The 27578-nt window shown below is 62.2% G+C and overlaps 1 protein-coding gene across 1 annotated transcript in view; it reads left to right on the top strand.

The window, feature by feature from the left end:
• LOC126652369 (tonsoku-like protein) overlaps positions 1 to 27578 on the top strand; it is a 47774-nt gene that overhangs the window by 17960 nt on the left and 2236 nt on the right. The window contains 16 exon segments of the mRNA XM_050339107.1: positions 2217 to 2342; positions 4002 to 4200; positions 5675 to 5739; positions 6450 to 6539; positions 10040 to 10109; positions 12715 to 12878; positions 12955 to 13240; positions 14457 to 15291; positions 17707 to 17857; positions 18905 to 19091; positions 20200 to 20222; positions 20876 to 21073; positions 23507 to 23648; positions 24064 to 24116; positions 26881 to 26954; positions 27151 to 27284. Coding sequence (XP_050195064.1) covers positions 2217 to 2342; positions 4002 to 4200; positions 5675 to 5739; positions 6450 to 6539; positions 10040 to 10109; positions 12715 to 12878; positions 12955 to 13240; positions 14457 to 15291; positions 17707 to 17857; positions 18905 to 19091; positions 20200 to 20222; positions 20876 to 21073; positions 23507 to 23648; positions 24064 to 24116; positions 26881 to 26954; positions 27151 to 27284 — 2797 coding nt within the window.

Here is a 27578-nt window from a genome sequence, read left to right on the forward strand (position 1 = left end):
CCCTGGACCCCCAGTCCTGTTCCTGATCCTGTTCTCAATCCCTGAGCCCCCCATTGCCCCTGTTCCCGATTCCTGAGCTCCAGCCCTGACCCCATTCCCTGTCCCATTCTTCATTCCTGACTCTCCATTCCCCCCATTCCCAACCCCTGATCCCATTCCCTGTCCCTGACCCCATTCCCTGTCCCATTCTTCATTCCTGACTCTCCATTCCCCCCATTCCCAGCCCCTGACCCCATTCCCAGCCCTGACCCCATTCCCAATCCCTGACCCCATTCCCAACCCCTGACCCCATTCCCAGCCCCTGACCCCATTCCCAACCCCTGACCCCATTCCCAACCCCAGACCCCATTCCCAGCCCCTGATCCCATTCCCTGTCCCATTATTCATTCCTGACCCCATTCCCAATCCCTGGCCCCCATTCCTAATCCCTGACCCCCTTATTGCCTCCATTCCCAATCCCTGACTCTCATTCCTAACCCCTGGCCCCCATTCCCAATCCCAATCCCAATTCCTGACCCTCCATTCTCCCCATTCCCAATCCCTGACCCCCATTCCCAGTCCCACTCTCAGTTCCTGACCTTCCATTCTCCCCAATCCCATGCCCCCAATCCCAATCCCAATCCCTGACTGCCCCATTCTCTCCATTCCCAATCCCTGACCCCCATTCCCAGTCCCACTCCCAATTCCTGACCCTCCATTCTCCCCATTCCCAATCCCTGACCCCCATTCCCAGTCCCACTCCCAATTCCTGACCCTCCATTCTCCCCATTCCCAATCCCTGACCCCCATTCCCAGTCCCACTCCCAATTCCTGACCTCCATTCCTCCCCATTCCCAATCCCTGACCCCCATTCCCAGTCCCACTCCCAATTCCTGACCCTCCATTCTCTCCATTCCCAATCCCTGACCCCCATTCCCAGTCCCACTCTCAGTTCCTGACCTTCCATTCTCCCCAATCCCATGCCCCCATTTCCATTCCCAATCCCAATCCCAATCCCTGACTGCCCCATTCTCTCCATTCCCAATCTCTGATCCCCATTCCCAATCCTTGACCCCCATTCCCAATCCCTGACCCCCATTCCTAATCCCTGACCCTCATTCCCAGTCCCAATCCCATTCCCAGTTCCTGACCCCCATTCCCAATCCCTGATCCCCATCCCTGACCCCCAATCCCATTCCCAATCCCATTCCCATTGTTTTTCCCAGGAGTGCTGGACATGGCCGAGGGTGACTCAGGCCCCATTCCCATTCCCAATATTCCCAATGTTATTCCCATTTTCCCAGGAATGCCGGACATGGCTCCAGGTTGCCCAGGCTCTGTCCGAGGGGGGCTGTGCCCCTCATTCCCAATATTCCCAATCTTATTCCCATTGTTTTTCCCAGGAATGCCGGCTGTGGCTCCAGGTTGCCCAGGCCCTGTCCGAGGGGGGCTGTGTCCCTCATTCCCAATCCCATTCCCATTGTTTTTCCCAGGAATGCCGGCTGTGGCTCCAGGTGGCCCAGGCTCTGGCCGAGGGGGGCTGTGTCCCTCATTCCCAATCCCAATATTCCCATTTTCCCCAGGAATGCCGGCTGTGGCTCCAGGTGGCCCAGGCCCTGTCCAAGGGGGGCTGTGTCCCTCATTCCCATTCCCATTTTTCCCAGGAATGCCGGCTGTGGCTCCAGGTTGCCCAGGCCCTGGCCGAGGGGGGCTGTGTCCCTCATTCCCATTCCCAATATTCCCATTTTTCCCAGGAATGCCGGACATGGCTCCAGGTTGCCCAGGCCCTGTCCGAGGGGGGCTGTGTCCCTCAATATTCCCATTTTTCCCAGGAATGCCGGCTGTGGCTCCAGGTTGCCCAGGCTCTGTCCGAGGGGGGCTGTGTCCCTCAATATTCCCAATGTTATTCCCAGGAATGCCGGCTGTGGCTCCAGGTTGCCCAGGCTCTGTCCGAGGGGGGCTGTGTCCCTCAATATTCCCAATATTCCCATTGTTTTTCCCAGGAATGCCGGACATGGCTCCAGGTTGCCCAGGCTCTGTCCGAGGGGGGCTGTGTCCCTCAATATTCCCATTTTTCCCAGGAATGCCGGCTGTGGCTCCAGGTTGCCCAGGCTCTGTCCGAGGGGGGCTGTGTCCCTCAATATTCCCATTTTTCCCAGGAATGCCGGCTGTGGCTCCAGGTTGCCCAGGCTCTGTCCGAGGGGGGCTGTGTCCCTCAATATTCCCATTTTTCCCAGGAATGCCGGCTGTGGCTCCAGGTTGCCCAGGCCCTGTCCGAGGGGGGCTGTGTCCCAGCCCAGGTTCTGCCCCCGCTGTGCTCGGCCCTGCAGAGCGCACAGAGCGCCGGGGACGCCCCCCTGCAGGTGGGGGACTTTTTGGGGGGCTCTGGGGGTCCTGGTGGGGGTCTGGGGGGGCTTTTGGGAGTCTGAGGGGCTTCTTTGGGAGTTTGAGGGGCTTCTTTGGGGCTCTGGGGGTCCTGAAGGGGGTCTGGAGGGGCTTTTTGGGGGCTCTGGGGAGTCCCTGTGGGGTTTGGGGTCCTGAAGGGGGTCTGGAGGAGCTTTTGGGAGGTCTTGGGGAGTCACTGGTAGTCTGGGGTCCTGAAGGGGTCTGGAGGGCTTTGGGAGTCTGGAGGGAGTCCCTGTGGGGTTTGGGGTCCTGAAGGGGTCTGGAGGGGCTTTGGGGGTCACTGGGTGGTCTGGGGTCCTGAAGGGGTCTGGAGTGGCTTTGGGGGCTCTGGGGGAGTCCCTGTGGGGTTTGGGGTCCTGAAGAGGGGTCTGGAGGGGCTTTGGGGGTCTGGGAGGGGTTTCTGGGTGGTCTGGGGTCCTGATGGGGGTCTGAGGGGTTTCTTTGGGGGCCGGGGGCACTGGGGGCTGCTGGAGGGCGTTTTTGGGGCTCTGGGGAGTCCCTGTGGGGTTTGGGGTCCTGAAGAGGGTCTGGAGGGCTTTTGGGGAGTCTGGGGGCTTCTTTGGGGTCTGGGGGTCCTGAAGGAGGCTCTGGAGGGGCTTTTGGGGGTCTGGGAGGGGTCCCTGTGGGGTTTGGGGGTCCTGAAGGGGGTCTGGGAGAGGGTCCTGTGGGCTCTGGGGGTCCTGAAGGGGTCTGGGGTGTCCTGGAGAGCCAGGGGTGGGGTTTTGGGATGTTTGGGGCTCCTGAGGGGTTTGGGGATCCCAGGGGATGTTTGGGGTCCCTGAGGGGGTTTGGGGTCCCTGGAGGGGGTTTTGGGTCCCTGTCCCTGCTCCAGAGGCGGGTCCTGCGGCTCCTGAGGGGGGTTTGGGGATCCCAGGGGGATGTTTGGGGTTCTTGAGGGGGTTTTGGGGTCCCAGGGGGATGTTTGGGGTTCCTGAGGGGGTTTGGGGTGTCTGGGGGGATGTTTGGCGTGTCTGAGGGGGACAATTGGGGTTCCTGGAGGGGGTTTGGGGATCCCAGGGGGATGTTTGGGGTCCCTGGAGGGGGTTTTGGGGTCCCTGGAGGGGGTTTTGGGGTTCCTGACCCTGTCCCCCCCTCCAGAGGCGGGTCCTGCGGGGGTTTAGGGATCCCAGGGGGTTTGGGGATCCCAGGGGGTTTTGGGGTCCCTGAGGGGGTTTTGGGGTCCCTGGAGGGGGTTTTGGGGTTCCTGACCCTGTCCCCCCCTCCAGAGGCGGGTCCTGCAGGGGTTTGGGGTGTCTGGGGGGGATGTTTGGGGGGTCCCTAGGGTGTTTTGGGGTCCCTGACCCCGTCCCCCCCATTCCAGAGGCGGGTCCTGCGGCTCCTGAGGGGGTTTGGGGATCCCTGGAGGAGGTTTTGGGGTCCCTGGAGGTGTTTTTGGGGTCCCTGACCCCGTCCCCCATTCCAGAGGCGGGTCCTGCGGGGGTTTGGGGTGTCTGGGGGATGTTTTGGGGTCCCTGACCCTCTCCCCCTCCTCCAGAGGTGGGTCCTGTGGCTCCTGAGGGGGTTTGGGGTCCCTGGAGGAGGTTTTGGGGTCCCAGGAGGATGTTTGGGGTCCCTAGGGTGGTTTTGGGGTCCCTGACCCTCTCCCCCCCCTCCAGAGGCGGGTCCTGCGGCTCCTCCACGCGCAGCAGCTGCAGGGGGGGGACCCCGAGGGGGCTGCCGGGACTCTCACCCAGCTCCAGGCCCTGGGGGGGACCCTGGAGGGGCAGGAGGAGGACGAGGAGGACGAGGAGGAGACCCAGGAGGAGGAGGAGGAGGAGGAGGAAGAGGAGAGTGAGCTGGAGCTGTCTGAGAGCGGTGAGGGGGCATTTGGGGGGTCCCTGGGAGGATTTGGGGGTCAAGGGAAGATCTGGGGGTCCCTGGGGGATTTAGGGAGGATTTGGAGGGTCCCTGGGGATTAGGGGTGGATTTGGGGGTCCTTGGGGGATTTAGGGGGTTTGAGGGTCCCTGGGGGATTTAGGGGGCCCTGAGTGTCTCTATGAGGATTAGGGGTGGATTTTGAGGGGCCCTGGGGGGATTTGGGGTGGATTTTGGGGGTCCCTGGGAGGATTTAGGGGGGATTTGAGGGTCCCTGGGGGGAATTAGGGGTGGATTTTGGGATCCTGGGAGAATTAAGGGGGATTTGAGGGTCCTTGGGGGTTTAGGGGCCCTGAGTGTCCCTGTGGGGATTAGGGGTGGATTTTGGGGGTCCCTGGGAGGATTTAGGGAGGATTTGAGGGTCCCTGGGAGGATCCCGGGGGGACTTGAGGGTCCCTGGAGGGATTTCAGGGGGCCCTGGGAGGATTTAGGGAGGATTTGAGGGTCCCTGGGAGGATTTAGGGGACATTTGAGGGTCCCTGGGGGAATTAGGGGGAATTTGAGGGTCCCTGGGAGGATTTAGGGGATTTGAGGGTCCCTGGGGAATTAGGGGAATTTGAGGTCCCTGAGGATTTAGGGGATTTGGGGTCCCTGGGGATTAGGGGTGATTTTGGGGTCCCTGGGAGGATTTAGGAGGATTTATGGGTCCCTGGGGATTGAGGGGGTTGGGGTCCCTTAGATTAGGTGGATTTTGGGGTCCCTGGGGATTAAGGGGCCCTGAGTGTCTCTAAGGAGGATTAGGGTGGATTTTGAGGGGCCCTGGGGGATTTGGGGTGGATTTTGGGGTCCCTGGAGGATTTAGGGGAATTTGAGTGTCCCTGGGGGATTTAGGGGAATTTGAGGGTCCCTGGGGGATTTGGGGTGGATTTTGGGGTCCCTGAGGGGGATTGGGGGATCTGGGGGATTTGGGTTGATTTTTGGGGGTCCCTTGAGGGGGATCTGGGGGGATTTGGGGTGGATTTTGGGCATCCCTTTGGGGGATTTGGGGGATCTGGGGTTGATTTTGGGGGTCCCTGAGGGGGATTGGGGGGATTTGGGGAGATTTGGGGTTGATTTTGGGGTTCCTGAGGTAGATCTGGGGATTTGGGGTGGATTTTGAGGGTCCCTGAGGGGGTTCTGGGGGGATTTAGGGTGGATTTTGGGAGTCCCTGAGGGGGATTTGGGAGATCTGGGGGGATTTGGGGTGGATTTTGGGGGTCCCTGAGGGGGATTTGAGGGATCTGGGGGATTTAGGGCTGATTTTGGGGTCCCTGAGGGGAATTTGGGGTGGATTTTGAGGGTCCCTGTGGGGGATTTGGGGGGATTTGGGGTGGATTTTGGGGGTCCCTGAGGGGGATCTGGGGGGATTTGAGGTTGATTTTGGGGGTCCCTGAGGGGGATCTGAGGTGGATTTTTGGGGGGGGGTCTCTCCCAGAGGGGGAGGACGAGGAACTCGAGGGGTACCCCAAGAGCGTCCCCGGGAGGCGCCGCATCAACAAGGTGGGACCCCCTGAGCCCCCCAAAATGTGGGGGGGACCCCCTGAGCCCCCCAAATTTGTGGAGGGACCCCCAGAACCCCCCAAAATGTGGGGAGGGACCTCCAGAGCCCCCCAAAATGTGGGGAGGGACCCCCAGAGCCCCCCCAGATTTGTGGAGGGACCCTCAGAACCCCCCAAATTTGTGGAGGGACCCCCAGAGCCCCCCAAATTTGTGGAGGGAACCCCCCAAAATGTGTGGAAGGATCCCCAGAGCCCCCCAAAATGTGTGGAGGGACCCCCAGAACCCCCCAAAATGTGTGGAGGGACCCCCAGAGCCCCCCAAATTTGTGGAGGGACCCCCAGAACCCCCCAAAATGTGTGGAGGGACCCCCTGAGCCCCCGAAATGTGTGGGGGACCCCCAGAGCCCCCAAATGTGTGGAGGGACCCCAGAAACCCCCAAATGTGTGAGGGACCCCCAGAGCCCCCCAAAATGTGGAGAGGGACCCCCTGAGCCCCTCAAAATGTGTGGAGGGACCCCCAAAATGGGGAGGGGGTGTCTTGTCCTCCCCTTCCCCCCCTAAAAAGCGGGTGGGGGTCTCTCCCCGGGCACCCCAAAGATGGGGTGGGGTCCTCCCTGTTCCCCCCCCCAGAAGGGGTTGGGGGGGGTCTCTGAGCACCCCCAAAGTGGGTGGGGGTCCCCCAATGTCTCTGCCCCCCCCCCGTGGCCGCAGTGGAACCGCCGGAACGAGCGGGGCGAGACCCCCCTGCACCGAGCCTGCATCGAGGGACACCTGCACAGGGCGCGCCTCTACCTCGCTCAGGTGAGTGGGGGAACCCCAAAAATAACCACAGGTACCCCAAAAACATCCCACAGGACCCCAAAAATACCCCCAGTACCCCGGAAATACCCCCCAGCACCCCAAAAATACACCTGCACAGGGCGCGCCTCTACCTCGCTCAGGTGAGTGGGGGAACCCCAAAAATACCCACAGGTACCCCAGAAATACCCCCAGAACCCCAGAAATAACCCCCAGGCACCCCAGAAATACCCCCAGGCACCCCAAAAATACACCTGCACAGGGCGCGCCTCTACCTCGCTCAGGTGAGTGGGGAACCCCAAAAATAACCCCAGGTACCCCAGAAATACCCCCAGAACCCCAGAAATAACCCCAGGTACCCCAAAAATACCCCCAGGCACCCCAAAAATACACCTGCACAGGGCGCGCCTCTACCTCGCTCAGGTGGGTGGGGGAACCCCAAAAATAACCCACAGGTACCCCAGAAATACCCCCAGGACCCCAAAAATATCCCCAGGTACCCCAAAAATACACCTGCACAGGGCGCGCCTCTTCCTCGCTCAGGTGCGTGGGGGCACCCCAAAAATACCCCACAGCACCCCAAAACCACCCCCCAGGTACCCCAAAAATACCCCCAGCACCCCAAAAATACACCTGCACAGGGCGCGCCTCTACCTCGCTCAGGTGCGTGGGGGCACCCCAAAAATACCCCACAGCACCCCAAAAACATCCACCAGCACCCCAAAAACATCCCCAGGTACCCCAAAAATACCACCCAGCACCCCAAAAATACCCCCAGCACCCCAAAAACACCCCCAGGACCCCAGAAATACCCCCAGGTACCCCAAAAATACACCTGCACAGGGCGCGCCTCTACCTCGCTCATCGTGGAGTGGGAACCCCAAAAATAACCCCAGCACCCCAAAAATACCCCCAGTACCCCGGAAATACCCCCCAGCACCCCAAAAACATCCCTCAGCACCCCAAAAATACACCTGCACAGGGCGCGCCTCTACCTCGCTCAGGTGAGTGGGGGAACCCCAAAAATAACCCCAGGTACCCCAAAACCACCCCCCAGGACCCCAAAAATATCCCTCAGCACCCCAAAAATACCCCCAGCACCCCAAAAATACCCCCAGCACCCCAAAAATACACCTGCACAGGGCACGCCTCTACCTCGCTCAGGTGAGTGGGGGAACCCCGAAAATACCCACAGGTACCCCAAAAATACCCCCAGGTACCCCAAAAATAACCCCAGGTACCCCAAAAATACCCCCCAGCACCCCAAAAATACCCCCCAGGACCCCAAAAATACACTTGCACAGGGCGCGCCTCTACCTAGCCAGGTGCGTGGGGGAACCCCAAAAATAACCCCAGGTACCCCAAAAACATCCCCCAGGACCCCAGAAATACCCCTGGACTCAGAGGGCACCCCAGAAACACCCCCTGGACTCAGAGGGACCCCCAAAAATAACCCCCAGCACCCCAAAAATACCCCTGAGCAACCCAGAAACACCCACTGAGCAACCCAAAACCACCCCCCAGCACCCCAGAAATACCCCCTGGACTCAGAGGGACCCCCAAAAATAACCCCCAGCACCCCAAAAACATCCCTCAGCACCCCAGAAACACCCTCAGCACCCCACAAATAACTCCTGAGCACCCCAGAAATACCCCCTGAGCTCAGGGGCACCCCAAAAATACCCCCCAGCACCCCGGAAACACCGCCCAGCACCCCAGAAATACCCCCTGGACTCAGAGGGACCCCAAAAATACCCCCCAGCACCCCAGAAACACCCTCTGAGCACTCCTGAAACACCCTGACTCAGAGGGACCCCAAAAATACCCCCGGAACCCCAGAAATACCCCTGAGCTCAGGGGCACCCCAAAAACAACCCCCAGCACCCCAGAAATACCCCCTGGACTCAGAGGGACCCCCAAAAATAACCCCCAGCACCCCAAAAACATCCCCAGCATCCAAAAAATACCCCCCAGCACCCCAGAAACATCCCCTGGACTCAGAGGGACCCCAAAAATACCCCCCAGCACCCCAAAAATACCCCCTGAGCAACCCAGAAATACCCCCTGAGCCCAAGGGGCACCCCAAAAACACCCCTAAACCCAGGGGGCACCCCAGAACATTTGCTGAACCCAGGGGGCACCCCAGAAAGCCCCCTGAGCCCAGGGGGACCCCAAAAACTCTCCTGAACCCAGGAGAGCACCCCAAAAACACCCCTAAACCCAAGGGACACCCCAGAATGCCCCCTGAACCCAGGGGGACCCCAAAAACTCTCCTGAACCCAGGAGACCCCAAAAACACCCCTAAACCCAAGGGGCAGCTCCCAAAACACCCCTGAGCCCAAGGGACACTCCAGAATGCCCTCTAAACCCAGGGGGACCCCAAAAACACCCCTGAACCCAGGGGGACCCCAAAAACTCTCCTGAACCCAGGAGACCCCAAAAACACCCCTAAACCCAAGGGGGGCACCCCAAAAACACCCCTGAGCCCAGGGGGACCCCAAAAACACCCCTAAACCCAAGGGGGGCACCCCAAAAACACCCCTGAGCCCAAGGGACACTCCAGAATGCCCTCTAAACCCAGGGGGACCCCAAAAACACCCCTAAACCCAGGGGGGCACCCTAAAAACACCCCTAAACCCAGGGGACACCCCAGAACACCCCTGAACTCAGGGGGACCCCAAAAACTCCCCTGAGCCCAGGGGGGCACCCTAAAAACACCCCTAAACCCAGGGGACACCCCAGAACACCCCTGAACTCAGGGGGACCCCAAAAACGCCCCCCTGAGCCCAGGGGGGACCCTCAGAACCCATCCCTGGTCCTCAAAGTACCCCCAAAACCCAAGGGAGGGGGGGTCCCCAAAATTCCCCTAAACCTGAGGGAGGTCCCCAAAATCCCCCCAGAATTCAGGGAGGTTCCCAAAACCCAGGGAGGGGTGAGGGGGTCCCCAAAATCCCTGCCCAAAACCCGGGGGGGGTCCCCAAAATCCATGCCCAAAAACAGGGGGGGTGTCCTCAAAATCCATGCCTCAAACCCAGAGGTCCCAAAATCCATGCCCAAAACAGGGGTGTCCCCAAAATCCCTGCCCAAACCCGGGGGTCCCAAAATCCATGCCCAAAAACAGGGGGTGTCCTCAAAATCCCTGCCCAAAACCGGGGTGTCTCTAAATCCCAAAGCCCCCTTTTTCCCAACACCCACTGAGGGGGTCCCTGAAATCCCCCCAAAACCTGCAGAGTGGGTCCCCCAAAATACAAACAACACCCACCAAGGTGGGGAGGGGTCCCCAAAAATCATGGGGTTCCCTGAAACCCCCCCCCAAAACCCCAAAGACCCCTCCCCTTTCCCTGACACCCCCCGGGGTGGGAGGGTCCCCCCTGACACCCCCAAAAAATGGGTCGGGGTACAGAAATGGGGGGGAGGGGGTCTCTCCTGGCACCCCAAAAAGGGGGGTGGGGTCTCCCCCTTGCCCTACCCCCCCTCAATGGGGTGGGGTCCCCCTTTCCCAGGGTCACCCCGTGAACCCCGGATTACTGCGGATGGACCCCCTGCACGAGGCCTGCAACCACGGGCACCTCGGTGAGGGGGCTTTGGGGACCCCCAAATTGGGGAGGGGGAAAGGGGAGGGGGCTGGGACCACCCTGCAACCACGGGCACCTCGGTGAGGGGGCTGGGACCCCAAATTGGGGAGGGGAGGGTCTGGGGTCCTGGATCCCCCTGCAACCACGGGCACCTCGGTGAGGGGGGCTGGGACCCTCAAATTGGGGAGGGAGGGGCTGGGACCCCCTGCAACCACGGGCACCTCGGTGAGGGGCTGGGACCCCAAATTGGGGAGGGGGAGGGGAGAGGGCTGGGACCCCTGCAACCACGGGCACCTCGGTGAGGGGCTGGGACCCCAAATTGGGGACCCCTGCAACCACGGGCACCTCTGTGAGGGGGGCTGGGACCCCCAAATTGGGGAGGGGGGTCTGGGACCCCCAAATTGGGAGGGGGAAGGGAGGGGGCTGGGACCCCCAAAATGAGGGGGCTCTAGGGACCCCCAAATTGGGGAGGGGCTTTGGGGACCCCCTGCAACCACGGCCACCTCGGTGAGGGGGCTGGGACCCCAAATTGGGGAAGGGGCTCTGGGGACCCCAAATTGGGGAGGGGGAGGGGCTGGGACCCCAAATTGGGGAGGGGGCTTGGGGACCCCCAAATTGGGAGGGGAGGGGGCTGGGACCCCCCTGCAACCACGAGCACCTCGGTGAGGGGGTGCTTTGGGGACCCCCAAAATGAGGGGGTGGTCCCCCAAAGTGAGGGGAGGGAATGGGGAGGGGTCAGGGGCTTCACCTCCCCCCACCCCCCACCCAGGGACCCCTGAGACCCCCCTGGGGAACCCCCAAAATCCCCCTGATGGCCCCAAAGCTGGGTTTGCCCCAGGATGGTCCCTTAGGGAACAGGGATGGGACAAGGAGGTGACAAGGATGTCCCCAGGGAGACAGGGAGGGGACAAGGAAGGGATAAGTGTCCGAGGGAGCAGGGATGGGACGAGGAGGTGACAAGGATGTTCCCAGGGGGACAGGGAGGGGTCAGGGGGTCCTCATCCCCCACCCAGGGACCCCTGAGACCCCCTGGGGACCCCCCAAAATCCCCCTGATGGCCCCAAACCTGGAGTTTGTCCCTCATGGGCATGGTCTCTGACTGAACAGGGATGGGATGAGGAGGTGACAAGGATGCTCCCAGGGGGACAGGGAGGGGAGGAGGGTCCCCAAGGTGACAGGGAGGGGTCAGGGGTCCTCACCCCCCACCCAGGGACCCCTGAGACCCCCTGGGGACCCCCCAAAATCCCCCTGATGGCCCCAACCCTGTTTTTTTCTCAGGATGGTCTCTGACTGAACAGGGATGGGATGAGGAGGTGATAAGGATGCTCCCAGGGGACAGCCAAAATCCCTGATGGCCCCAGGCCTGGGTTTTCCCAGGATGGTCTCTAGGGAACAGGGATGGGACGAGGAGGTGACAAGGATGTTCCCAGGGGACAGGGGGGGACAAGGAAGGATAAGTGTCCAAGGTGACAGGGAGGGTCGGGGGCCTCACCCCCACCCAGGGACCCCTAGGACCCCTGGGGACCCCCCAAAATCCCCCTGATGGCCCCAAAGCTGGGTTTGCCCCAGGCTGGTCTCTGACTGAACAGGGATGGGATGAGGAGGTGACAAGGATGCTCCCTGGGGGACAGGGAGGGGAGGAGGGTCCCCAAGGTGACAGGAGGGGTCAGGGGTCTCACTTCCCCCACCCAGGGACCCCTGAGACCCCCTGGGGACCCCCCAAAATCCCCCTGATGGCCCCAAACCTGGGTTTGCCCCGGGCTGGTCCCTGAGGGAGCAGGGATGGGACGAGGAGGTGACAAGGATGTTCCCAGGGGGACAGGGAGGGGTCAGGGGTCCTCACCCCCCACCCAGGGACCCCTGAGACCCCCTAGGGAACCCCAAAATCCCCTGATGGCCCCAAACCTGGTTTTTTCTCAGGATGGTCTCTGACTGAACAGGGATGGGATGAGGAGGTGACAAGGATGCTCCCAGGGGGACAGGGAGGGGAGGAGGGTCCCCAAGGTGACAGGGAGGGGTTAGGGGTCCTCACCCCCCACCCAGGGACCCCTGAGACCCCCTGGGGACCCCCAAAATCCCCTGATGGCCCCAACCCTGTTTTTTTCTCAGGATGGTCTCTGACTGAACAGGGGTGGGATGGGAGGTGACAAGGATGCTCCCAGGGGGACAGGGAGGGGAGGAGGGTCCCCAAGGTGACAGGGAGGGGTTAGGGGTCCTCACCCCCCACCCAGGGACCCCTGAGACCCCCTGGGGACCCCCCAAAATCCCCTGATGACCCCAAACCTGGGTTTTTCTCAGGATGGTCTCTGAGGGAACAGGGGTGGGATGAGGAGGTGACAAGGACGTTCCCAGGGGGACAGGGAGGGGACAAGGAAGGGATAAGTGTCCCCAAGGTGACAGGGAGGGGTCTGGGGGTCCTCACCCCCCACCCAGGGACCCCTGAGACCCCCTGGGGACCCCGCAAAATCCCCTGATGGCCCCAACCCTGTTTTTTTCTCAGGATGGTCTCTGACTGAACAGGGGTGGGATGGGGGGCTGACCCAGCCCCTGGGGGTGACAGGGGGTCTCAGGGGGTCACAGGAGCTCTGTGTCCCCCCCCCCAGAGATCGTGGAGGCTCTGCTGGACGCGGGGGCCGCCCTGGACGACGCGGGGGGCTCGGGCTGCGAGGGCATCACCCCCCTGCACGACGCGCTGAGCTGCGGCCACTTCGCGGTGGCCGAGCTGCTGATCCGCCGCGGGGCCTCCGTGCGCGCCCGCAACGCCAGGGTGGGTGCCCTGCCCCCTTCCCCGCTGCCCCCCACCCAAACCCAACCCCCTAACCCCTCAGGACCCCCCGCCGCAGGGCCAGACCCCGCTGGGCACGCTGCAGGAGTGGGCGCGCACCTACGGCCCCGAGCTGGACCGCGACACGCGGCTGCAGTGCCGAGCCACGCAGAGGATGCTGCTCGACGCCATGGCTGCTCCAGGTGGGGTGAAACGGCATTCCCGGCACCCAGGGGGTGGTGGGACCCCTCCTCCTGGTGAGACCCCTCCTCCTGGTGGGACCCCTCCTCCTGGTGAGACCCCTCCTCCTGGTGAGACCCCTCCTCCTGGTGAGACCCCTCCTACCGGTGAGACCCCTCCTCCTGGTGAGACCCCTCCTCCTGGTGATTGGGCAGGTCTCTGAGCTGCTGTTTTTTCCCCCCCGGAGCTGTTATAAGTTACTTTTTCTCTGGGATTTTGAAGACGGCCAAAAAAAATACCTGCAGGACAAAGAAATCTAGCAAGAGATTTTTTATTTTATTTTTACCCGTTTCCAGCACTGGGTGCACCCTTGAGTCGTGCAAAGAGCACCCCTTGCTGTTTGAAAACGGCGCTTTTTGTGCCCTTTGATGTCAGTTTGTTGAATATTCGTTTTACTGCCCGCTTGTTGCCTTTTTAAAAGGCAATTTCTCTGCTTTGGAGGTGGGTGTTATCTTTTTTGGCTGGTTGTAACATAACCTCCCCTGGGCTCCTACAGGGGGGTCTTGCATCATCCCCACACTGCAAGGCATGGAGGGTCTCTCTGTGTACCCACATGGCACAGAGGATTACAGGGGAATGCAGGAGCAGGGCAGGGATCCTTGCCCTGGAATCAGCACTGATGAGGCCACACCTTGAGTGTTGTGTTCAGTTCTGGGCCCCTCAGTTCAGGAAGGATATTGAGGTGCTGGAGCAGGTCCAGAGAAGAGCAACCAGGCTGGGGAAGTTGAGCACAAGTGCTGTGAGGAGAGGCTGAGGGAGCTGGGGTTGTTTAGTCTAGAGAAGAGAAGGCTTAGAGGTGACCTCATCACTCTCTTCAACTCCCTGAAGGGAAGTTATAGCCAGGTGGGGGTTGGCCTCTTCTCCCAGGTAACCAACAACAGGACAAGGGGACATGGGCTCAAGCTCTGCCAGGGGAAGTTTAGGTTGGATGTTGGGAAGAAATTCTTTACAGAGAGGGTGATCAGGCATTGGAACGGCCTGCCCAGAGAGGTGGTGGATTCACCATCCCTGGAAGTTTTTAAAAAGAGATTGGACATGGCCCTTAGTGCCATGATATAGTAATTAGAGTTGGATCAGGGGTTGGACTGGATGATCTTGGAGGTCTTTTCCAAGCCAATCTATTCTATGATTCTATGATTCTATGATTTTTATTCATAATTTGTTCCCTGTTCCCGGCCGCGAAAGATCCCCTGGTGAGAGGTCCAGATAGGACCCTTCACCTTGCAGCCTCCACGGCACACCTAGAAGTCAGTAAACATCCAGAAATAGTTCTTTTGTTAGTGCCCTCTGTTCATTTTAATTTGCTTTTGGGATAAAACCAGCTCCTTGATTTTTCCACAGAGCCGTCGCAGGAGTCGCTGTTCGACGCGGAGCTCTCCGAGTGCCTCATCCCGGAGTCTCCGCCGTCCCCTCCGGAGCGTCCCGGGAATGGGGATGGGAATGGGGATGTCCCTTCCTCGCCCTCCTCTCCCTCCTCTCCCTCCTCTCCGGGGAGGAAGCGCCGCTGCCTTCCGGAGGCCGGGAACCAGCAGGAGCAAGGGGAGGACCTGGGGGATGAGTTGGGAGCCGCCATCCGCAGCTTGGGCAGCGCCAAATCCATCCTGGCCGGCACCAAATCCATCCTGGGCGGCACCAAATCCATCCTGGCCGGAGCCAACCCCGCCCTCGGGAGCTCCAAACCCGCCCCGCGGGCGGTGCCGCTCCCGGCCCTCATCCCCGCCCAGGAATTCCTGGAGCAGGAGGATTGGCTGGAGGACGACCTGGGAGGGGCCCGGGGGACCCGCAAGAGGCCGCGCCGGGAGCCCCGGGATGGTCCTGGGATCAGGAGGAGGAACCGGGATGGGCCTGGGAGCGGCGGGATCAGGAGGAGGAACCGGGATGGTCCTGGGAGCGGCGGGATCAGGAGGAGGAACCGGGATGTGCGGAGGCTCCGAGGGGAGAGGATCCCCAGGGTCCCCCCGGGGCGATCCCGGCCCCCTGAGGAGCCCGGGAGTGACCTGGGGCAGGAGGGGGAGGGCGAGGGGAGCATCCCGGATCCAGGGGTGGCCCCGGATCCAGCGGTGCCTCCGGATCCAGCGGTGCCCCCGAGTCCAGCGGTGCCACCGGCGCCACTGCCCACCCTGCGCGTCCGTGTCCGTGTCCAGGACAACGTTTTCCTGATCCCGGTGCCCCTGAGGTGAGTGGGGGGATCCTCCCCGATTCCAGACCCCCCCCCCCGGTGTGTCCCGGTGCCATTCCCACCCCATTCCCACGCCATTCCCTGCCCTTCCTGGCCGTTCTCCCCCCGTTCCTGGTCCTGTTCCCATTCCCATGCCCTGTACCATTTCCGTGCTATTCCCACCCCATTCCTGGTACTGTTCCTGCCCCATTCCTGGAACCATTCCGACCCCATTCCTGCACCATTCCCATGCCATTCCAATGCCATTCCCACAACACTTCCACACCATTCCCACGCCATTCCCATGCCATTCTCACACCACTTCCACACCATTCCCATGCCATTCCAGTGCCATTCCCACACCACTTCCACACCATTCCCATGCCATTCCCACACCACTTCCACACCATTCCCACACCACTTCCACACCATTCCCACGCCATTCCTACCCCATTCCTGGTGCCATTCCTGCGCTGTTCTTGCACCATTCCCTGTACCATTCCCTGTACCATTCCCACCCTATTCCCGGTGCCATTCCCACCCTGTTCCCAGTGCCATTCCCACCTCCCATTCCCACCTCCCATTCCCACCTGCCATTCCCACCCCATTCCCAATGGCATTCCCATCCCGTTCCCAGTGCCATTCCTGCCCAGTTCCTAATGCCATTCCCAAGGCCATTCCCACCCCACTCCCAATGCCATTCCCATTCCCAGTGCCATTCCCCCCGTTCCCACACTGTCCCCCATTCCCACACTATTCCCTCCATTCCCAGTGTCATTCCCCCCATTCCCACACTCCTCCCCCATTCCCACACTCTCCCCCATTCCCAATGCCATTCCCCCCATTCCCACTCTCTTCCCATTCCCACTCTATTCCCCCCATTCCCATTCCCACTCTCCCCATTCCCACTCTCTCCCACTCCCACACTATCCCCATTCCCACTCTCTCCCCCATTCCCAATGCCATTCCCCCATTCCCACACTATCCCCCCATTCCCACACTATCCCCATTCCCATTGCCATTTCCCCCATTCCCACTCTCCCCCATTCCCATTCCCACACTCCCCCACTCCCACAATCTCTCCATTCCCACTCTCTCCATTCCCACTCCCTCCCACTCCCACATTATCCCCATTCCCACTCTCTCCCCCATTCCCAGTGCCATTCCCCCCATTCCCACTCCTCCATTCCCACTCTATTCCCACCATTCCCATTCCCACACTCCTCCATTCCCACTCTCTCCATTCCCACTCTCCCTATTTCCACTCTCTCCCACTCCCACACTATCCCCATTCCCACACTCTCCCCCATTCCCACTCTCCCCGTTCCCACTCTCCCCGTTCCCACTCTCCCCCCCCCATTCCCACATTATCCCCCCCATTCCCTGTGCCATCTCCCCCCATTCCCACACTCTCCCCCATTCCCAGTGCCATTCCCCCATTCCCACTCTCCCCTTCCCACTCTCCCCATTCCCACTCTCCCCCCCTTCCCACTCTCCCCATTCCCACTCTCCCCATTCCCACTCTCCCCATTCCCATTCCCACTCTCCCCATTCCCATTCCCACTCTCCCCATTCCCACTCTCCCCCATCCCCATTCCCACTCTCCCCATTCCCATTCCCACACTCTCCCCATCCCCATTCCCACTCTCTCCCCCATTCCCACTCTCCCCATTCCCATTCCCACTCTCCCCATCCCCATTCCCACTCTCCCCACTCTCCCCATTCCCATTCCCACTCTCCCCATCCCCATTCCCACTCTCCCCACTCTCCCCATTCCCATTCCCACTCTCCCCATTCCCACTCTCCCACTCTCCCCATTCCCACTCTCCCCACTCTCCCCATTCCCATTCCCACTCTCCCCATCCCCATTCCCACTCTCCCCACTCTCCCCATTCCCATTCCCACTCTCCCCATTCCCACTCTCCCCACTCTCCCCACTCCCACTCTCCCCATTCCCACTCTCCCCATCCCCATTCCCATTCCCACTCTCTCCCCCATTCCCACTCTCCCCATTCCCACTCTCCCCATTCCCGCTCTCCCCATTCCCATTCCCACTCTCCCCATTCCCACTCTCCCCATTCCCACACTATCCCCATTCCCGCTCTCCCCATTCCCATTCCCACTCTCCCCATCCCCATTCCCGCTCTCCCCATTCCCATTCCCACTCTCCCCATTCCCACACTATCCCCATTCCCGCTCTCCCCATTCCCATTCCCACTCTCCCCATTCCCACTCTCCCCATCCCCATTCCCACTCTCCCCACTCTCCCCATCCCCATTCCCACTCTCCCCATCCCCATTCCCACTCTCCCCATTCCCATTCCCACTCTCCCCATCCCCATTCCCACTCTCATTCCCACTCTCCCCATTCCCACTCTCATTCCCACTCTCCCCATCCCATTCCCACTCTTGTTCCCTCTCTCCCTGTTCCCAGCGAGCCGCGGGCGGTGTCGTGGCTGGCGGATCGCGCTGCCGAGCGGCACTTCCAGGCCTCGGGGACGCTGCCCAAGCTCATCCTGAAGAAGGAGGGGGCTCTGCTGGCCCCCCAGGACCTGGTGGGCGACGTCCTGCAGAGCAACGAGGAGGTGGGGGCAGCCCTGGCAGCTTCCCGGGAAAACTCCGGGTGGGAGATGGCCCTAGGACCCCCATTCCGGGTGGGGGGTGGCCCCAGGACCCCCAGTCTGGGTGGGGGATGGTCCCAGGACCCCCAGTCTGGGTGGGGGATGGTCCCAGGACCCCCATTCCGGGTGGGGGGTGGCCCCAGGACCCCCAGTCTGGGTGGGGGATGGTCCCAGGACCCCCAATCCGGGTGGGGGGTGGCCCCAGGACCCCCGTTCTGGGTGGGGGGTGGCCCCAGGACCCCCATTCTGGGTGGGGGGTGGCCCCAGGACCCCCAATCTGGGTGAGGGGTGGTCCCAGGACCCCCATTCTGAGTGAGAGGTGGTCCCAGGACCCCCGTTCTGGGTTGGGGATGGTCCCAGGACCACCATTCCGGGTGGGGGGTGGCCCTAGGACCCCAAATCCGGGTGGGAGATGGTCCCAGGACCCCCGTTCTGGGTTGGGGGATGGCCCCAGGACCCCCGTTCTGGGTTGGGGATAGTCCCAGGACCACCATTCCGGGTGGGGGGTGGCCCCAGGACCCCCAGTCTGAGCCAGGGGTGGCCCCAGGACCCCCAATCTGGGTGGGGGTGGTCCCAGGACCCCCATTCTGAGTGAGAGGTGGTCCCAGGACCCCCATTCTGGGTTGGGGGTGGCCCCAGGACCCCCATTCCAGGTGGGAGATGGTCCCAGGACCCCCATTTCGGGTTGGGGGTGGCCCCAGGACCCCCAATCTGGGTGGGGGGTGGCCCCAGGACCCCCATTCCGGGTGGGGGGTGCCCCCAGGACCCCCAATCTGGGTGAGGGGTGGTCCCAGGACCCCCAGTCCGGGTGGGGGGTGGCCCCAGGACCCCCATTCTGGGTAGGGATTGGCCCCAGGACCCCCATTCTGGGTGGGAGATGGTCCCAGGACCTCCATTCCAGGTGGGAGATGGTCCCAGGACCCCCATTTCGGGTTGGGAGTGGCCCCAGGACCCCCAGTCCGGGTGGGGTGTCCCCAGTGACGGATTTGGGGCTGGGGTCTTGGGCTGCAGGTGCTGGCAGAGGTGCAGGGCTGGGACCTGCCCCCGCTCCCCCAGCGGTACCAGAGGGCCTGTGAGAGCCTGGGAGTGGGTGAGGACCCCCCAGACCCTCCCCAAAGAGAGGGGGGACACCCCCTGTCCCCTCCCTGTCCCCTCCCTGTCCCCTGCCCACCCCTCTGGGGACCCTCATCCCCTCCCTGTCCCTTCCTTGTCCCTTTGGGAACCATCCCAGGGGTCCAGTTCCCAAGGGAAACTCCTGTCCCTGGTTGGTCTGGGGGTGTCAGCAGGATTAGGGGGTGCCTGGGGAGGTCTCAGGGGTCCCTGGGTGGGGGTGAGGACCCTGTCCTCTCCCAGCCCCCACCCACCCCTTTGGGGACCCTGCACCCCTCTCTGTCCCCCCACCCACCCCTCTGGGGACCCTCCTCCCCTCCTGTCCCTCCCTGCTCCTCAGTGCCCATCCTGGGGTGCCTGGGGTGCTCTCCCCTCCCCCCCAGACACCCCCAGACACCCCAGACTCACCAACACCCCACACGCCCCCTTTCCCCCCACCCACCCTTTGGGGACCCTGCACCCTCTCCCTGCTCCCCTCAGTGCCCATCCCGGGGTGCCCGGGTGCTCTCCCCTCCCCAGACACCCCCAGACACCCCCAGACTCACCAACACCCCCACACGCCCCCTTTCCCCCCACTCCACCCTTTTAGGGACCTTGCACCCCTCCCTGTCCCCTCCTGTCCCTCTCCCCACCCCTTTGGGGACCCTCCTCCCTCCTCCTGTCCTCCCTGCTCCCTCAGTGCCCATCCTGGGGTGCCTGGGTGCTCTGCCCACTCCCCAGACACCTCCAGCCCCACCAACAGCCCCTTCTCCCCCAGCCCCCCACCCGCTGGTGCTGCAGGTGCTGGAGCTACAGGGTGTCCCCTCCCTGCTCCCTCAGTGCCCATCCTGGGGTGCCCGGGTGCTCTCCCCTCCCCAGACACCCCCAGACACCCCCAGACTCACCAACACCCCCACACGCCTCCCTTTCCCCCACTCCACCCCTTTGGGGACCCTGCACCCTCCCTGCTCCCTCAGTGCCCATCCTGGGTGCCTGGGGTGCTCTCGACACCCCCAGACCCACCAACACCCCCAAACGCCCCCTTTCCCTCCACTCCACCCTTTTAGGGACCCTGCACCCTCCCTGTCCCCTCCCTGTCCCCTCCCCACCCCTTTGGGACCCTGCCCTCAGTGCCCATCCTGGGGTGCCTGGGTGCTCTCCCTCTCCCCAGACCCCCAGACCCCCCCAGACCCACCAACACCCCCTTTTCCCCCTAGCCTCCCACCCGCTGCTGCTGCAGGTGCTGGAGCTACAGGGTGTCCCTCCCTGCCCCTCAGTGCCCATCCCAGGTGCCCGGGTGCTCTCCGACACCCCAGACCCACCAACACCCCCAAACGCCCCCTTTCCCCCACCACCCTTTTAGGACCCTCCTCCCCTCCCTGTCCCCTCCCTGTCCCCTGCCCACCCCTTCGGGACCCTCCCTCCCTTCCTGTCCTCCTCCCCTGCTCCCTCAGTGCCCATCCCAGGGGTGCCTGGGGTGCCTCCTCCCCAGACACCCCCAGGCACCCCCCAGACCCACCAACACCCCCTTTCCCCCAGCCTCCCACCCGCTGCTGCTGCAGGTGCTGGAGCTGCAGGGTGTCCTCCCTGCTCCTCAGTGCCCATCCCGGGTGCCTGGGTGCTCTCGACACCCCCCAGACCCACCAACACCTCCTTTTCCCCCCAGCCCCCACCACCTGCTGCTGCTGCAGGTGCTGGAGCTGCAGGTGTCCCTCCCTGCTCCTCAGTGCCCATCCCGGAGTGCCCGGGTGCTCTCCCACTCCCCAGACACCCCCAAACCCACCAACACTCATTTCCCCAGCCTCCCCCACCCGCTGCTGCGCAGGTGCTGGAGCTGCAGGGCGCGGGCCCCGCTCTGGGGTGCGGGGTGGGCTGGCCCTGCGTGCCCCCCAGGTCCTGCCCCTGCTGCGGGCGCTGCGGCTGCAGGAGTCACTGCGGGAGCTGCGGCTTCGCGGCTGCGCCATCGCCGACCCCGCCGCCCCCGAGCTCTGGGCCACGCTGGCCACCCTGCCCCGCCTGCGCCTGCTCGACCTGGCCGGCAACCGGCTCAGCGCACGGGGCATCCTCCCGCCTGGGCACGGCACCTTCCAGGTACGGGGTCAGCACTAAAACCTGACTTTGGGGCCCGAAATCCTGACTGTGGGGCCCTAAATCCTCGTGCCCGGCCACGCCGCCTTCCAGGTATGGGGTCGGCACTAAAACCTCACTTTGGGGCCCTAAAACCTGAGCCTTGGGCTCCAGGTATGGGATCAGCCCTAAAGCCTGACTTTGGGGCCCTAAAGCCTGACTTTGGGGCCCTAAATCCTCGCGCCCGGGCACGCCGCCTTCCAGGTACGGGAGCGGCACTAAAGCCTCACTGTGGGGGACCCTAAAGCCTGACTGTGGGACCCTAAAGCCTGAGCCTTGGGCTCCAGGTATGGGATCAGCCCTAAAGCCTGACTTTGGGGCCCTAAATCCTGAGCGCTGGCCCCCACGGGCTACAGGTATGGGATCAGCCCTAAAGCCTGACTGTGGGGGCCCTAAATCCCGAGCCACAGCCCCCACGGGCTCCAGGTACGGGATCAGCCCTAAAGGCTGATTTTAGGCCCATAAATCCTCCCCCTGCTCCCTAAATCCTGAGCCTCAGCCCCAGCGGGCTCCAGGTACGGGATCCACCCTAAATCCTGAGCCCCAGCGGGCTCCAGGTACGGGATCCACCCTAAATCCTGAGCCCCAGTGGGCTCCAGGTACAGGATCCACCCTAAATCCTGACTTTGGGGCCCTAAATCCTCTCTCTGTTCCCTAAACCCTTTATCTGCTCCCTAAATCCTCACTCCCATGTCCGTGTGTCCATCCCTGACCCCCCTGTGTCCGTGTGTCCATCCCTGACCTCCCATGTCCGTGTGTCCCCCTCATCCCCCGTGTCCGTGTGTCCCCCCTGTGTCTGTGTGTCCCCATGTCTGTGTGTCCATCCCTGACCCTGCTGTGTCCGTGTCCCCCCTGTGTCCGTGTGTCCCCCCCATGTCCGTGTGTCCCCCGTATCCGTGTGTCCCCCATGTCTATGTGTCCCCCCATGTCCGTGTGTCCCCCCCGTGTCCGTGTGTCCCCCATGTCCGTGTGTCCCCCCCCATGTCCATGTGTCCCCCCCGTGTCCGTGTCCCCATGTCCGTGTGTCCCCTGTGTCCGTGTGTCCCCCCCGTGTCCGTGTGTCTCCCATGTCTGTGTGTCCCCATGTCCGTGTGTCCCCCATGTCCATGTGTCCCCCCCGTGTCCGTGTCTCCCATGTCCGTGTGTCCCTTGTGTCCGGTGTGTCTCTGTGTCGTGTGTCTCCCATGTCTGTGTGTCCTATGTCCGTGTAGTCCCCATGTCCATGTGTCCCCCCGTGTCCGTGTCCCCTCCGTGTCTGTGTGTCCCTGTGTCTGTGTGTCCCCATGTCTGTAGTGTCCTCCCATGTCCGTGTGTCCCCCCCGTGTCCAGTGTCTCTCCCGTGTCCATGTGTCCCTGTGTGTCGGTGTGTCTCGGTGTCCGTGTGTCCCCATGTCCGTGTCCCTATGTCTGTAGTGTCCCCATGTCCGTGTGTCCCCCATGTCCGTGTGCCTCCATGTCCGTGTGTCCTCGTGTCCGTGATATCCTCATGTCCGTGTGTCCCCTCCGTGTCCGTGTGGTCCGCCTGTCCGTGTGTCCCTTGAGGTGTCCTGTGTCCCTCCAGTGTCCGTGGTGTCCCCCATGTCCGTGTGTCCCTCCTATGTCCGTGTGTCTCTCATGTCCGTGTCCCCATGTCCGGTGTCCCCATGTCCGTGTGTCCCCCATGTCCGTGTGTCCCCATGTCCGTGTGTCCCCATGTCCGTGTGTCCCCATGTCCGTGTGTCCCCCGTGTCCATGTGTCCCCCCCATGTCCGTGTGTCCCCCGTGTCCGTGTGTCCCCCATGTCCGTGTGTCCCCTCCATGTGTCCATGTGTCTGTATGTCCCCGTGTCCGTGTGTCCCGTGTCCATGTGTCCATGTCCGTGTCCCCGTGTCCGTGTGTCCCCCCCGTGTCCTGTGTCCCCATGTCCATGTGTCCCCATGTCCGTGTGTCCCCCGTGTGTCCATGTGTCCCCCATGTCCGTGTGTCCCCCCCATGTCCGTGTGTCCCCCCCATGTCCATGTGTCCCTCTTGTGTCCGTGTGTCTCCATGTCCGTGTGTCCCCATGTCCATGTGCCCATGTCCCTGTGTCCGTGTCCGTGTGTCGCCCCTTGGTGTCCGTGTGTCCCCCGTGTCCATGTGTCCCCATGTCCATGTGTCCCCCCCATGTCCGTGTGTCCCCCCCGTGTCCCTGTGTCCCCCTTGTGTCCGTGTGTCCCCCATGTCCATGTGTCCCCCCCATGTCCATGTGTCCCCATGTCCCTGTGTCCCCGTGTCCGTGTGTCCCCCTTGGTGTCCGTGTGTCCCCCCCATGTCCGTGTGTCCCCCCCATGTCCATGTGTCCCCCTTGTGTCCGTGTGTCCCCGTGTCCGTGTGTCCCCCGTGTCCGTGTGTCCCCTTGGTGTCCGTGTGTCCCCGCAGAGCCTGCAGGAGCTGGACCTGAGCCTGAACCCTCTGGGCAGCAGCGGCTGTGGGGCCGTGGGGCGGCTGCTGCCGTCCTGCCCCGCGCTGGCCACGCTGCTGCTGCGGGGCTGCGGCCTCTGCCACACCCTCCCGCTGCCAGGTGAGACCCCCGGGTCCCCCCCAGTGTCCCTGGGTGACCCCCAGTGACCCCTCAGTGACCCCTCAGTGACCCCCAGTGTCCCTGGGTGACCCCCAGTGACCCTCAGTGACCCCTCAGTGACCCCCAGTGTCCCCCCAGTGACCCCCGGTGTCCCTGCAATGACCCCCAGTGACCCCCAGTGACCCCCAGTGTCCCCCGTGCCAGGCACGTCCCCACTGCGGGCGCTGTCCCTGTCCTGCAATGCTCTGGGCCCCGCAGGGACCCCACGGTGACCCCCCATGTCCTGTCCCTGTGGTGACCCCTTAGTGACCCCCAGTGTCCCTGGGTGACCCCCAGTGACCCCACAGTGACCCCAAGTGTCCCTGTGGTGACCCCCCGGTGACCCCTCAGTGACCCCCAGTGCCCCCCGTGCCAGGCACGTCCCCGCTGCGGGCGCTGTCCCTGTCCTGCAATGCGCTGGGCCCTGCAGTGACCCCCTGGTGACCCCCCGTGTCCTGTCCCTCTGGTGACCCCCCGTGTCCCTGGGTGACCCCTCAGTGACCCCCAGTGACCCCCAGTGTCCCTGGGTGACCCCTCAGTGACCCCCAGTGCCCCCCTGTGCCAGGCACGTCCCCGCTGCGGGCGCTGTCCCTGTCCTGCAATGCGCTGGGCCCCATGGGGAACCCACGGTGACCCCCAGTGACCCTCAGTGACCCCCAGTGTCCCTGGGTGACCCCCAGTGCCCCCCTGGCTGGGTCCAGCTAACGGCGCCTGTCCTGACCTCTAGTGTGGACTGTGAGATTTTGATTTGGTGATCATTTGTCATCTGTGACCCTGGTGACCACTGGACCACTCAGTCCTGGTGATTTTGTTGTCTGTCTTCATGTTTTGTTGATCCTGGTGGGCCTCAGTGATATCAGTGTCCCTCATGGCAGTGTGTTAGCCTGGTGTCACCCAATTGTCCCATAGCATTTTGGTGTTATAGACACCTCAGTGGGCCTCATTCTGACCTCAGGTATTTGGTCTTACGATGCTGGGGCAGTCTGCTGGGTGTCTATCATGGTAATATAGTTTTGCCATTGTGACGACCCAGTGTCATATTACAATAATTTTGTTATACAAGTATTTAATTTGGGTGCCTCAGTGGCCCCAGGTGTGGGCAGTCCATCAGCTGTACTCTCTGCTTCTGTTGTGGGAGATTCCTCAGTGTCCAGGTGAAATGCAGCTGTACAGTTTGGTGTCGCTTACATCCCTCCCGGCATGGCAGTAAAACTCTCTACCTGGGCGAGGTGAGACTGAGGCTTGGGAGGTTGAAGTCCCTGGGCTAGAGGTGTGGATTGGAAGTGGGTGAGAGTGCTGGGACACTGAGTCTCGATCTTCGGGGCCACTGAGTCAGGACTGCAGATATTCAGACTTTGTGGGGATTTGGATGTTGAGGTGGGAATTTGGGATGAAGTCTTCAGGACACCAGGGCCTGATACTGAGACAGTTATTCAGTTCAGATCTAATGGGCATAAGTCTGGGTGCACAGGACCTGAAAATGGTGGTTGTGACAGTGGGCTGATGTGGGACATGGGACACAGGTGGTGGGATCTTTTTGGATCATGGAGTGAGACATAGTGCAGGAACAGGAGGATCTTTAGGACTGTGAGATCAAAGACATGGTGATCATGAGCAGATCTTTGAGAGATCAATGATGTTGAGGTGGATGTGGAATCAGATATTAGGACATGGGAGGACAATAATAAATCATTGGACATCAGATGTTGGGACAGAAATCATTGGATACATGGATATTGGGTGAGGGCATCAGTGGGGACTTGAGGAATATCTTTGAGGCTCTGAGAGTTAGGGCGTAGGACATTAGATATGGAATGTTGGAGACAGGGTATGTTGGGGACAGGGAATGCTGACACAGGGGACATGGAATGCTGGGGACACGAGGCAGGGGCTCATGGGGGGATGTTGGGACACGGAATGTTGGGGACAGAATCCTGATGTTGGGGACATCAGGGAATGTTGGGGACAGAGGGTACCTGGAGGATGTTGGGGACATCAGGGAATGCTGGGGACAGAGGGTACCTGGAGGATGTTGGGGACATCAGGGAATGCTGGGGACAGAGGGTACCTGGAGGATGTTGGGGACATCAGGGAATGCTGGGACAGAGGGCACCTGAGGATGTTAGACATCAGGGTGTAGAGGCACTGGAGGATGTTGGGGACATCAGGAATGCTGGGGACAGAGGGTACCTGGAGGTGTTGTGACATCAGGGAATGCTGGGGACAGAGGGTACCTGGAGGATGTTGGGGACATCAGGGAATGCTGGGGACAGAGGGTACCTGGAGGGTGTTGGGGACATCAGGGAATGCTGGGGACAGAGGGTACCTGGAGGGTGTTGGGGACATCAGGGAATTATGGACGTGGGGAACATCTGGGACACAGAGGGGACATGGGATGGGGACAGTGTCGGGGACAGGGGGTGCACAGGGACAACATGGGGGATGTTGGGGACAGTGGGACAGAGGGGACACTGGGGACTTTTGGGATGTTGAGGGGCATGGGGGGTGCCATTCCCAGGGGGATGGTGACATTCCTGGGGTGGTGCCATTCCCAGGGGGACGGTGACATTCCCAGGGGGACAGTGCCATTCCCAGGGGGATGGTGCCATTCCCAGGGGGACGGTGCCATTCCCAGGGGGATGGTGGCATTCCCAGGGGGACGGTGCCATTCCCAGGGGGATGATGCCATTCCCAGGGGGACAGTGACATTCCCAGGGGGACAGTGACATTCCTGGGGTGGTGCCATTCCCAGGGGGACAGTGCCATTCCCAGGGGGACGGTGCCATTCCCAGGGGGATGGTGACATTCCCAGGGGGATGGTGCCATTCCCAGGGGGACAGTGCCATTCCCAGGGGGACGGTGCCATTCCCAGGGGGATGGTGACATTCCCAGGGGGATGGTGCCATTCCCAGGGGGACGGTGACATTCCCGGGATGGTGGCATTCCCGGGGGGATGGTGGCATTCCCAGGGGGATGGTGACATTCCTGGGATGGTGCCATTCCCAGGGGGACAGTGCCATTCCCAGGGGGATGGTGCCATTCCCAGGGGGATGGTGACATTCCCAGGGGGACAGTGACATTCCCGGGGTGGTGCCATTCCTGGGGTGGTGCCATTCCCAGGGGGATGGTGCCATTCCCAGGGGGATGGTGCCATTCCCAGGGGGACGGTGACATTCCCTGTGCCCCCCCACAGGACGGCTGTGCCCTGAGTCACCTCACGCTCTCCGGGAACCACCTGGGGGACGAGGACATTGAGGAGGTGGCCAGGTGAGGGGACAGGGGACAGCTGGGGGGTCCTGGCAGCAGGACCCTCCCCCTTCCCATCCCGATGGAGACCCCAGTACAGGACACTGGGAATGACGGGAACCCCCCCTTGGGGACAACGGGACCTTCCTGGGGACAACAGAACCCCCCTTGGGGACAATGGGGTGACAGTGGGGACCCCCTGACTCTCTCCCCTCAGGTCCCTCCCGTCCTGCCCGTCCCTGGTTTCCCTGGATCTCTCGGCCAATCCCGGGATCAGCACCGAGGGCCTGCGGACGCTGCTCGGGGCCCTGGAAAAGCGGAGCCGGGGGCTGGAATTCCTCAGCTTGGCAGGTGGGAATTGTCACTGTCCTTGGTGTCACTGTCCCCGTGTCACTGTCCTTGGTGTCACTGACCCTGTGTCACTGTCCCTGCTGTCACTGTCCTTGGTGTCACTGTCCCTGTGTCACTGTCCTTGGTGTCACTGTCCTGGTGTCACTGTCCTTGGTGTCACTGTCCCTGTGTCACTGTCCCTGTGTCACTGTCCTTGGTGTCACTGTCCTGGTGTCACTGTCCTTGGTGTCACTGTCCCTGTGTCACTGTCCTTGGTGTCACTGTCCTTGGTGTCACTGACCCTGTGTCACTGTC

This window comes from Myiozetetes cayanensis, unplaced genomic scaffold, assembly GCF_022539395.1.
Source record: "Myiozetetes cayanensis isolate MyiCay16 unplaced genomic scaffold, myiCay2020 scf79, whole genome shotgun sequence".
Classification (NCBI taxonomy): domain Eukaryota; kingdom Metazoa; phylum Chordata; class Aves; order Passeriformes; family Tyrannidae; genus Myiozetetes; species Myiozetetes cayanensis.